The sequence below is a fragment of the Carcharhinus amblyrhynchos genome, chromosome 1 (assembly GCF_965287045.1).
Source record: "Carcharhinus amblyrhynchos chromosome 1, sCarAmb.v2.hapA, whole genome shotgun sequence".
In the NCBI taxonomy this organism is placed as follows: domain Eukaryota; kingdom Metazoa; phylum Chordata; class Chondrichthyes; order Carcharhiniformes; family Carcharhinidae; genus Carcharhinus; species Carcharhinus amblyrhynchos.
Genome location: NC_137324.1, coordinates 177,057,004 through 177,069,852, shown reverse-complemented (window position 1 = coordinate 177,069,852; position 12,849 = coordinate 177,057,004). Strand labels below are relative to the sequence as shown.

The window sequence follows — 12,849 nt, the reverse complement described above, 5'->3', positions numbered from 1 at the left end:
CCCCTCTATCTTTTTTCTCTCTCTCTCCTCCAGTGACTAATTCTTTCCCCTTCTCTCTTTTCTCTCTCTCTCTCCTCAGTGACTAATTTTTTCTCTCTCTCTCCTCAGTGACTAATTTTTTCCCTCTCTCTCATTATCTTTCAGCCTGTGTTTGCTACCTTCTCTCTTTCTCTCCTCCCTGCCTGCCGGAAGTCCCGCCTCTCCCCAGGCGCCTCCTTGTCCCGGGATTTGGTCGGGATCCTTGTCCCGGGATGTGATGTGTTAAAGCCGGAGTTGCGGCTGTGCAGCGTCCGCGAGGCGCTCCCTGTCCAGAGGCGGGAGGAGGTTGTCCGCCCGCGAGACACATTGTAGCCGAGTCGGACACATTGTAACCCGGGCAGCCCAAGGAGACACGTTGTATCCTCGGCCTTTCCCCAGTGCTGCTATCCGTCTCCCCTCCACCTCAGCCCGGCTTCCGCCGCCTTCCCAGCCAATTCTTCCTTCATGAGCAGCCCAAGATGTCAGGGAAACATTACAAAGGACCTGAAGTCAGCTGCTGCATCAAGTATTTCATATTCGGCTTTAACATTATATTCTGGGTGAGTCTCACACACCAGCTGGGGAGACTTAGTCTGACAGCTGTGCTTTGGGATCTCTGTACAGAGAGAGGGAGCAGGGGGAGGGAGATTTTACAGAGAAAGATGTAGCACCGACCAGCCTGGGAAAAACTGGGGGAGGCAAAGGAGAGATAGGAAAGATCCAGCAATTGTTCACTGTCAGAGATTGTACAAGAGAGGCTTTGTGTGTGTGTGTGTGTGAGAGAGAGGCCAGAGAGTGGTGAGAATCGTATACACTGGATGTTGCTAGCGTTGTTTTTAACAAAAAGGAAAAGTTTGTTTAAAAAAAAACCCTGTACCATAACAAAATACATTGCCAGCTGCTGTTAAAGTGTGTTCATCTGCTGTTTGTTTGGTTTGTTTAAGCAGAGCAGAATGTGGGACATCTTGTCATTTGTGCAGGCTGCCTCTGGTGTTCAAAGGAGCCCGTCTCAGCACTTTTTTACAATCAAAAACCAGGTTTTTTAAAAAAAATCACTCTGGTCAAAGTCTTAATTCAGCGTGCATGGATTCAGTGTTAATCTATAATATAAAGGTCTGAGTTGCAAATTTATTTACAAGGCAACGCTTTGCTGCTGTCATTCTGAATGTTAGCCGTATCTATTTAGTTCATTGGTAATTATTGGTTCAAATCTGTATGTGTGTGTGTGCGCGGATGTGAGCATTTCTATTAAATATAATTGCAATGCAGGAATGTGCTTTTTTTTTTATAAGTGCCGGAGCTGTATCAAGATGTCAATGAATAGAATGTAGGTGTGTGCCGTATAAAGGCCAGAAAGTGTAACCGATCTTTTGAAATGAATGGTGGGTTCACAGAGAGGTTAGGTTACAGCCAGGATCCCATCTTTTTGTTCCATCAGTCAAGAACTTGCAAATGTGTGAACCTTCTTGCTAAGGTGGGTCAGAGACAAAGCATTCTAAGACTGCTTTAAATCGGTGGGAAAGAGAAGAATTGTGATGGTAGGAGGTGGAAAATGTTATTAACTATCCTAATTGTAGGATTTGAGATTCACAATAGTGTGTGCTCCTAAAGTTGTATCTACTGGTTTTGTTCTTAGTTTGTTTTAAATTACTCACCTGTGGCTTATTGTAACTTTTTGAGAAAATGGAAGTGGGAGGAGGTAGTGATGAGGGTGGGTGGGGGGATTGCCAGAAATTAAAAGAATCCCAACTGTGCAAAAGGAGGCCATTTGGCCCATCAAGTCTGCACCGACGACAATCCCACCCAGGCCCTATCCCCATAACTCCATATATTTGCCCTACTAATCCCCCTGACACTAAGGGGCAATTTAGCATGATCAATCCACCTAACCTGCACATTTTTGGATTATGGGAGGAAACCCATGCAGACACAGGGATAAAGTGCAGGCACCACACAGACAGTGACCCAAGCCGGGAATCGAACCCAGGTCACTGGCAGTATGGGAAAGCAGTGCTAATCACTGTGCTGCTCCTGTGCCACTGTCAATCACATGGGAAGAATAATCCAATAAATTGGAGAGAACAAGAATGCTGATGACTAACAGACCTATTTCAAGCAAAACTTGATGGAAAATGTGCTATGTGGAAGAGATAAGTCTAATAATGAATGGATATGGCCAGCTGCTTTTAAAATGTCAGTAGGCTATATTTTCAGGTTAGTGCTTGCCCCACACTTCTACCAGAAAATACTGAATAGGCTGGGTTTCATTTCTGTAAGGAAGCAGATGCTGGTGGATGGGTGGGGTGGCCTGATATTTATGACCATGAAAGAATGAAATAGATTGGACTCGGGCAGGACGTTTCCAAAATTAGGGGCCATGAAGACAAGATAGCTGCCAATAAAGCCCAATAGGGAATTCAGTAGAATATGGAACTCGCTACCCCAGGGAGTGGTTGGGCTGAAAAGCACAGATGCCAGATAAACACACGAGGGAGGAAGGAAGAGAAGGCTATGCAGGTAGAGAGGGAGGAGGTTTGTGCGGAACATAGACCAGTTGGGATGGATGGCCCGGTGTTCATTCGAGGGTAATCCAGATATCCCGGGAACATCCTGAAAAAGCCCATTTAAAAATTGTCCTGCAGGTTGGCAATCCTTGACAATGTAGGCCCGTTTAGTGGCTTGCACTTGATCCACCTGAATTTGGGCCACCCCATTCCCCCTCAAATAAACGAGCTGCACGTTCTAACTAACGAAATTGGCCAATATTTATAATTTGGGACATTGCAAAGAATTGTAATGTTATCATGCTATTTTATTTAGGTCTCCTTAAAGCAGCAGTACTTTTGGTATAGAAGAGACATAGCTCCCATTCTATTCTTTATGTTGACCAGGCATTTTGTAACTGGTAATTGCAGTTTTAGCAATGAGAAATCCATTTAAATTAAAATCACATACCAATAACATACATTGTGTTTTGCAAAATAATAAATACAGAATGCTTGGAAGTGAGTTTAAGATAATTTATTATTTTGGTAGTTATAATTTCTGATAACTATTAACTTATTGTGATATAAAGTGCTACCATAAATCTACAGGGTTGTAACCACCCCCCCCCCCCCCCCCCCCCGATGCAGTGTGATAATCCAGCAATACTGTACAATCTCAATCTGTCAGCACATGTCCACTGTACTATTTTTTTAAATTTTTGCCCCGGAATAATTAATTCCATGCACCAGGAATGAGGAACTTCATTTATGTGGGGGGAAAAGAATTGGGTTTATAAAGCGCTTTCCACAACCACTGGTTGCCTTTAAATGATTCCAGTCAATGAAGTAATTTAAGTTTAGCCACTGTTGTACAGTAGGAAACACAGCAACCTGTTTGCACACAGCAAGATCCCACAAACAGCGCTATGATAATGACCAGATAATCTGATTATGATGACGTTGTGGGAGGGATAATTAATTGAAGCACTTGAGAGTTTGGAATAGTTCTACTTTCAGAAGATAAGGGAGATTTAATAGCGGTTTTGATGGAGTAAATAAAGGGAAACTTTCTCTCGGGTGTCACAGTTAAAGTTTATTTATTAGTCACAAGTCAGGTTACATTAACAATGCCATAAAGTTTCTGTGAAAATCCCCTAGTTGCTGCACTCTGGTGCCTGTTCGGGTACGCTGAGGGAGAATTTAGCATGGTCAATGCACCTAACTCTTTGGACTCTGGGAGGAAACCCACGCAGACACAGGGGGAACATCCAAACTCCATACAGACAGTAACCCAAACCGGGAATCAAACCTGGGTTCCCAGCACTGTGAGGCAGCAGTGCTAACCACCGTGCCGACCCTTTGGTAGATATTGTTGGCCTGGACTCAATGCGTGTTTGCTGCACTGTATGACTCTGACTCTGACGGGAGCAGCAGAGGGCAGATTTAAGCTCATTGACAAATTAGGCCTCTGCAAAGTCTTGGGATGCATTACTATTATTAAACATAGTGCTGTATCAAAGAAAGCTATTGTTACTGTTTGGTTCAAAATAAATTCCGATTATTTAGTGGTCAGGATTAGGCAGTTCTGAATAAAATAGCGCTGGAGGTTGTTATTGTTGTTGGGATTGACAGAAAGTTCATCTGAAGCGGTTTTGGAATTGCGAAAGAGATGCAGCACAGTTTAAATCGGCCCGGTGACAGCCACTGGGTCTTTGCCCCCCCCCACTAAAAGGCTTAGATGCCTGCCCCCCTCCTCCACCCCCTCTCTCAAGGTTAGAGTTCGCCTTTTTGGATTGTTTGGCTGTTCTTTGCAAAGCTGTTGAATAAAAATGTTCCACTTGAGCTGCTTACATAAGGGAGGATCGTTTCCCCCTGGGCCACACCCAACCGTGCAGGGTTTTTAGAAAATCAGGCCAGTGTATAGCTGCAGTGTTCTGTTGGGGTTGGAAGAGGCGATCGCATTGATATTAACAGAGACAAAAGACAGATCGGAAAAGCCTCATGTTGTCCTTCTGAGTGTCTGGTCAGTTCCCTGTGTGTGTACAACGTGCAGTTTGTGACTACCCTGGTGAAAGAAGAATGGCTGGAAACAGCGTGGAGGAAACACAATTATTCTGGAAGCCAAGGGAAGGGAGGCAGGGGGAGTGCAACTTTTTCCGTTCGGAAAATAAGTCTTCAGTCTGTCACATAAAAGTTTTTTTTAAACTTTCGTAAGAGGTTAGGCTCGGGCCAATTGTTTGCACTTGGCATTTACTCAACCAAGTGCCGCTTTGCACGGGAACACTAGGGGAGTAGGAAGGGGGGAGGAGGGGAGTGCAATCTGCATGTGTATTGTGCCCTTGCATTAATGAGGGCATTAGCAGGGCGAGAGCACACACTCATTAAAATCAGTGACACTCTCTCTGGTGCCATGGTGACCGGCCTGTCTCTCCAAAAGCATGGGTCTATTAGCTGCTGTGATGGAACCCTAACTGCAGATAAGCAGGTTGCCAGCTGCGAAAGGGCTTATTCCCACCCCAGCCCCACAGGGTTGACCAACTGTAATGAAAACATTGTGGAGGTTGCCAGTGAGCAATTAAACAGGGATGTTTTTGAATTGATTTATTATTGTCACACGTATTAGTATACAGTGCAATTGTTTCTTGCGCACTATTTAGACAAGATGTGGAGATGCCGGCGTTGGGCTGGGGTGGGCACAGTAAGAAGTTTCTCAGTGCCAGGTTAAAGTCCCACAGCTTTATTTGGCATCACTAGCTTTCCGAGTGCTGCTGCTGCACCAGGTCAGTCTGAAAGCACATGATACCAAATGAACCTGTTGGACTTTAACCTGGCGTTGTGAAACTTCTTACTGTGCTATACAGACAAGATGTGGAGATGCCGGCATTGGACTGGGGTAAACACGGTAAGAAGTCTGACAACATCAGGTTTAAGTACATCATGACTACTATCGACACCGCAAACTGCCGGATCCAAGTGGAGAGGATCTCCAAGAGTGAGTTTACTATTAAATAAATCGGTTGGACTTAAACCTGGTGTTGTCAGACTTCTTACTGTACAGACAAAGCATACCATTTATAGAGAAAGCAAAAGAGAGAGTGCGTAAGGTAGTGTTACTGTCAGAGCCAGGGTGGGGAGAAAGATCAACTTAATGTGAGTTGGTCCATTCAAAAGTCTGACAGCAGCAGGGAAGAAGCTGTTCTTGAGTTGGTTGGTACATGACCTCAGACTTTTGTATCTTTTTCCCAGCGGAAGAAGTTGGAAGAGAGAATGTCCGGGGTGCCTGGAGTCCTTTTCCGAGGCACGGGAAGTGTAGACAGAGTCAATGGATGGGAGGCCGGCTTGAGTGATGGACTGCACAGACGTGGGTTGACTGCGTTCTTGTGTTGTGCTGTGGTGGGATTTGAACCCACTGTTACCAGGCCGGTGACGTGACCACCAAGTCAACATCTCCTCATCAGTGCACTGCCTAAAAGGGCAGGGAAAGCAGTAACTTTCAAAAAGGGAGTTGGATAAATGCTTGAAACAGAATTATCTGCAGGGCTATGGGCTACAATTTGAATAGCTTCTTCAAAAGCACTGGCATATACACAATTGGCCAAATAGCCTCCCTGTAACGTTTTATGATTTGTATATTCTTAATGATTTGATGAAATCCAATGCAATGGGATAGCAATGATGCACTGCACTAGCAATGGCTCTCAATTTGCTGGGTTTGCATTCAATGGGATGTGCGGCGGATGTTTAAGGAAACTTGGTCAAAAGAGTGCAAATTTTAAAAAAATCACAAAGCCAACTAACTGTTCCTGGGCCGCACTCGCATGTTTTCCAAGCAATTGATTCAGAGCATCATAGGCAAAGGCCATTCGCTGTAGGGTAGAAATAAGCAAGGAAAATAGGACAAAAGAAAGGATAAATCCCCTTATTAAAAAAAAGTAGCATTTACTTGGTCTCTTAACTCATTGCCATAGCAACGCAGAACACTGGGGCAGAAAACAGCTCCATTTTTCTTTTGAGAAATATTCACCACCATGTATTCAGTGAAGTGAAAATATCTCCATTAGTAACCGGATTCTCACTCTGCCCAGTGCTCAACCTGCCTAGTTTCCCTGGCAATCATTTACTTTCTGCTGGGCTCCTTCCATGATCCCCTCCCCCGTTACAGAAAGCAGCAACTTAAATGACACAGTTACAGAAAAGTCCAGTTCATCCCCTGGCTCACATGAAGTCTAGGTCGCTTGATTCTCACCTCCGCTCAGCTCTTAGGCCATTCAGCCCCTCGAGCTGATACATTCTCCTTGAAGATGGAAAAGGCTTCACTGACGGTGAGCCAAGTCCAACTGGGTCAGAGTGCCACTTGACCTCCAGAGTCCTTTGTCACGTAAATGTATATTTTATACCAAGATTCAACAGCCACATAACCAGCTGGAGCCACATTTTTAAATCAATAAATGTGCAAACACTCACAAGAAAATTTTTTTTTCAGCATTGACTTTGAGGTGATCTGATGAAGTTTTGCAAAATAATTAAAGCACTAGAGAGGTTGCCTATTTAAAAGATTACTCCAGTTGGGGAGGATCAGGGGAATTTAAATGCAATTAATTTAAAAGAAACTGGGATGGAATGCTTCTCATTAATAATGATCCTGAACCTTTGGATTGTGGTAAAACCCCAGCTGGTTTAATGATATCCTTTAGGGAAGGAAATCGGCTGGCCTTACCCATTCTGGCCTACGTGTTATCCCAGACCCTCAACAGTGTGGTTGACTCGCAACTCAAACAGCTACAGACAAAAAAGCATCTGTGGGTGGGCTAACACCAAAGGTGAAACAATTAACACTCTGCTTGTTGGAAAGGTCTGATTTGGAGGAGCACAAAGATCCTCCAGGAAATGAGTTAGAGAGAGGGGAACGAGGCTACTGATGGATTTGGAAAGAAGGATGGGAATTTTAAAATTGGCTCCCCATTTAGTGATGTCTGAATATACATCAGTGAGTTCAGGGGTGGTGGGTGAATGGGAATTGGTGCAAGTTAAGCCATAGAATTACAGAATCCTTACAGTGCGGAAGGAGACCATTCGTCCCATTGAGTCTGCACCGACCACAATCCCACCCAGGCCCTATTTCCATAACCCCGTGCATTTATCCTAGCTAGTCCCTCTGATGCTAAGGGGAAATTTTAACATAGCATCCACCTAGCCTGCAAAACTTTGGGCTGTGGGAGGAAACCAGAGCACCTGGAGGAGACCCATTCAGACACGGGTAGAACATTCAAACTGACCCAAGCTGGAAATCGAACCCAGGTCCCTGGTGCTGTAGGCAGCAGTGCTAACCACTGTGGTGCCCAGGTCAGAGTTTTATATGTGTTTATGCAGAGTGGAGGCCAGCCAGGAGAATATTGGAGTGGTTGTTGAGAGACAAGGATTTGATAGGTTGAAACAAGGGTAGAGTCCAGTGCATATAACTTGAAATAGGCTGCCCTGGTCACGAGGCTAGAAACTCAAGTCAGGGTGAAATTAGTCTGAGGTTTTTGTTTTGGAACTTTTTTTTTGTTTCTCCAGGAGGTTACATAGCTTGTAGCTGGTAAGAAAAAAACCCAAGCCCCTCTTCGCCTGTTGTTGTGCATTAATTTGAAATTGTGTTCCATACCAACCTTTCCCATACCACCCAATATCTTATAAGCCACTGTAGTTTCACCAACGCTGCAAAGCCTGAATTTATTCAGTCTTTTCTAGGGTTGGTTCTGTGATTCTCACCATCACACAATCGACACTCGGATTTGAACACCTCCTTGTGTCAATGATCTGCCACCAATCATACCGTAATAACTTTGCAGATTTTTTCTATCTTTGTTAAATTTCATCTGTCAAATGTTCCACCCACTTGCATATTTTGATCTGATTTATTATTGTCAAATGTAATGACATACAGTTAAAAATATTGCTTCTTGCACATTATACAGACAAAAATACTTTACATAGGGGAGAAAGAAAGGAGACAGTCTAATGTTACAGTCATAGCTAGAGTGAGGAGAAAGATTAGCTTAACAAAGGGTAAGTCCATTCAAAAGTCTAATGGCAGCAGAGTCGGTTGGTGTGTGATCTCAGACTTTCATATCTTTTTTCCTGACAGATGAAGGTGGAAGAGTAGGTGGCACAGTGCTGCCTCTCAGCTTCAGGGACCTGGGTTCAGTTCTCAGCTTGGGTCACTGTCTGTGTGGAGTTTGCATGTTCCCCCTGTGTCTGCGTGGGCTTCCTCTGGGTGCTCCAGTTTCCTCCCACACTTCAAAGATGCGCAGGTTAGGTGCACTGGCTACACTAAATTGCCACTTAGTGTCCTGGGATGCATAGATTAGAGGAATTAGTGAAGTAAATAAGGGATAGGGCTTAGGTGGAATTGTTGTTGGTGCAGACTTGATGGGCCAAATGGCAGCCTCCTGCACTGTGTGGTTTCTATGTGAGGAAGTCCTGGGTGCATGGGGGGTGGCGGGGGTCTTTGATTTATGCTGGCTGCTTTTCCGAGGCAGTAGGAAGTGTAGACAGAGTTATTGGATGGAAGGCTGGTTTGTGTGAAGATCTGGGCTATGTTCACAACCCTTTGTAGTTTTATGCTAAGTTCATAATTTGTCGTTCTCGGGTTGAGAATTAGTTGCTCCTGTTAGTTTGATTTGGTTACTCTTGTTGAGTTTGACCAGTTGGCTCATACAGGGAGGTCCCAACTGCAATCCTGAGGCATTTTCCCATCTAACCCTGATTCTCTAAGATGTATCCATTTCCTCCCCCCACCCCCCCAACTACTTCTGCTTTGTCTTATTTAAGGTTTTACTTTGCCTTCTGAGCCCTTGTCTTTGGACAGCTCAATGAACTCTGTTCCAGGGTTTCACTGGGAGACAGTTCCTTAAGATAGTGGTGGGGTTGTGTCAGGCAGGTTGTTCCTCACTTGAACTAGTGTTGGTCACTGATACTAAATTCATCAAAAGGAAACAATTGATGCCCTGTTGACCCTCCTGTAATGGTTTTGGGTGCAGTCACCATTTCAATATAAAAAATGAGGCAGCAAGCAATAGAAATGATAAAGTACTAAATAATCTGATTGTGATGTTGGTTGAGAAATAAAAACTTTTGACTCCTGGACCCCAGGATTCCTTTGTAATCGTGTTACAACCTTTTGTTTGCATTCCATGTGGACACCTGTTTAAGTGCGCTCTCTCTTATCAACTCCCAGTGTACGCTCCTATATAGGTAGTCCATTCCTATCCTAGAATGCCTTCTTTCCGCTCACCCACTTCCCTGCATGTTTACTCTAGGAGAGCACCAAAGTTGGGATGGAGTGGAATATTTTTAAATCATTTCGTTCATGGGACATGGGCGTCGCTGGCTGGCCAGCATTTATCGCCCATTCCTAGTTGCCTTTAGTCAGAGGGCAGTTGAGAGTCAACCACATTGCTGTGACTGTGGAGTCACATGTAGGCCAGACAATATAAGGACAGCAGATTTTCTTCCCTAAAAGCCATTACTAAGCCAGATGGGTTTTTCCAACAATTGACACTGGTTTTGTGGTCATCAGTAGATTCTTAATTCCAGGTTTTTTTCTACTGAATTCAAATTCCATCATTTGCAGTGGTGGGATTTGAAGCCCAGTCCCCAGAACATTAGCTCCAGAAATGGAGACTGAAGGGAGCCAGTCACGCCTTCACCCACCCTGCCTTCAGATAGTTACTTCACGTCTGTCTCTACACCTCTCATATTTTGAGATAGTCACTTTGTTTACTCAGACTTCATAAATTAATTTCTCCTTTGTATGCCAGAAGGATTACCCTGCGGCCAGCATAAGCAAGATGTTGCCATGGGAATTGTGAGCAACCCGAACCAAAATCTGCTTTTGTCAGGTTCTGGTGTGGGCAGAGGTGGTGAGGGGAGAAGAGTGTAGCAAAATGATCTTTGCGGAAAATCTGACCGGTGGTGCCAAACGTTACGATATGATATTGTCAGGATCGTATATGGTTCAAACAGATGATCTGACCCAAGTCTATTGTCTGCAAGAAGGACCTTTTCGGTGTAATGTAGTTTTGTCTCAATGGAGTTTGTGGGATTAAGCAATACACTAATAAGGTAGTGGATGCAATGATTAGCATAGAAAGACGGGATATTAACTACTGTAGTGGCTTAAGTCATGATTTCGTATTTGTGAAGACCTGCAGTAACAAGCAGTGATATGAGTCATTAATCAGGGATTGAGTTTTGTTTTTGCTGCTTATGTAGAATTTGTAATTTTAGCTTCCTTCCTCACATGCTTTCATTAAAAAAAATGCTATTTTTGCGTGTTAGGAACAGGAGGAGGCCATTCAGCCCTGTGTGTCTGTTCCACCGTTCAGCTAGATCATGTTTGATCTGCACTCCAACTCCATCTGACCATCTTGCCCTCCGGACAGAATGTGAGCACCCGTCTAGACTGCCGTCAGTGGGGAATTCCAAATTATAGCCTAAATTTCTCAGAAGTGTGAAGGAAAAATCATGGGCGAATCATCCTGGATGTGCAATTTGCAGAGCTCTTGGCAATTGTACAGAGAACAGTGGGCAAATCATAGAATCCCTACAGTGCAGAAGGTGGCCATTCGGCCCACTGAGTCTCCACTAACCACATTCCCCCTCAGGCCCTCAGACCATAACCCTACTAACTGACAATAAGGGACAATTTAGCATGGCCAATCAACCTAACCCCCTCATCTTTGGACTGTGGGATGCAGTTGGAGCACCTGGAGGAAACCCATGCAGACAGAAGGAGAGCATGCAGATTCCATACAGACAGTGACCCAAGCCGAGAATCGAACACTTGCAATCAGACCAGCATGACCTTGATGAATGGCGGAGCAGGTTCAAAGGGCTGAGTGGCCTATTCCTGCTCTGAATTGGTATGTCCTGGTCCAATGTTCATCCCTCAAACAGCATCACTGTAAGCAGGTTATCTGGCCATTCTTATGTTGTGGTTGGAGGTGCTGGTTGTGCTCAAAGCTGTTGTGTTTCCTATACTACATGGTGACTATACTTCGGAAGTACTTCATTGGCTGTAAAGTACTTTGGGAACAATCTGAGGTTGTGAAAGATGACACAAAAACATAGAAGATAGGAGGAGACCATTTGGCCCTTCGAGCCTGCTCCACCATTCATCGTGATCATGGCTGATCGTCTGACTCAATAGCCTAATCCTGTTTTTTTTTTCCATAACCTTTGATCCCATTCGCCCCCAAGTGCCAGATCCAGCCACCTCTTGAATACATTCAATGTTTTGGCATCAACTACTTCCTGTGGTAATGAATTCCACAGGCTCACCACTCTTTGGGTGAAGAAATATCTCCTCACCTCCGTCCTAAATGGTCTACCCTGAATCCTCAGACTCTGACCTCTGGTTCTGGACACCCCCACCATCAGGAACATCCTCCCTGCATTCACCCTGTCTAGTCCATGACGTATAAATTCAAGTCTCAATTTATTTCTCGCGTGGAGAATAGGGACAGCCATCTCTTGTAAAGTCAAATCAAATGATGTGGATTAACAAACTGTTTTCTCCAGTATAAGTTTAAAATAATAATTAGTGTCCAGAATTGGAATGGTTTTCTGTTTATTTGAAGAACAGCATCTCAAAACAGTTGCACATGGTGACACTGCTTGCTGATAAAACAAGGCTGAGGAATTAAATCTTGTTGAAAGAGAGAAATCATTTTAGTTTTGTTTATTATTGCATGTATTAACATACAGGGAAAAATATTGTTCCTTGCACGCTATACAGACAAAGCATATAGAGTACGTAGAGGAGAAGCAAGCAAGAGGGTGTAGAATGTAGTGTTGCAGTAATAGGGTGATGATAAAGATCAACTTAATATATGGTTGGTCCATTCAGAAGTCTGATAGCAGGGAAGAAATTGGGAAAAGCAGCCAGCATAATCAAGGACCCCATGCGCCCAGACATTCCCTCTTCCACCTCCTTTCGGGAAAAAGATACAAAAATATGAGGTTACGTACCAACCGACTTGAACAGACCCTGCTGTCAGACTTTTGAATGGCCTTACCTTGCATTAAGTTGACCTTTCTCTACACCCTAGCTATGACTGTAACACTACTTTCTGCACCCTCCCCTTTCCTTCTCTATGAACAGTATGCTTTGTATAGCGTGCAAAAAAAACAATTTTTCACTATACCAGTACATGTGACAGTAATAAATCAAATCAAATCATATCTATCCCATAGCGGTTCAAGAGGTGACTCACTACCACCACCTCAAGGGCAATTAGGGATGAATAATGAATGCTGGCCTCGCCAATGATGCCCACATCTCTTTAAATACAAAAGAATA

The 12,849-nt window shown here is 44.1% G+C and overlaps 1 protein-coding gene across 2 annotated transcripts in view; it reads left to right on the top strand.

Moving 5' to 3' along the window:
• Positions 1-219: 219 nt before the first annotated feature.
• LOC145347832 (tetraspanin-5) overlaps positions 220-12,849 on the top strand; it is a 91,833-nt gene continuing 79,203 nt past the window's right edge. For both annotated transcript variants that reach the window (XM_080195736.1, XM_080195745.1), the window contains exon 1: positions 220-578. In XM_080195736.1, the coding sequence (XP_080051862.1) occupies positions 498-578 (81 nt within the window). In that variant the 5' untranslated portion in view covers positions 220-497. The remainder of the gene's footprint in view (positions 579-12,849) is intronic.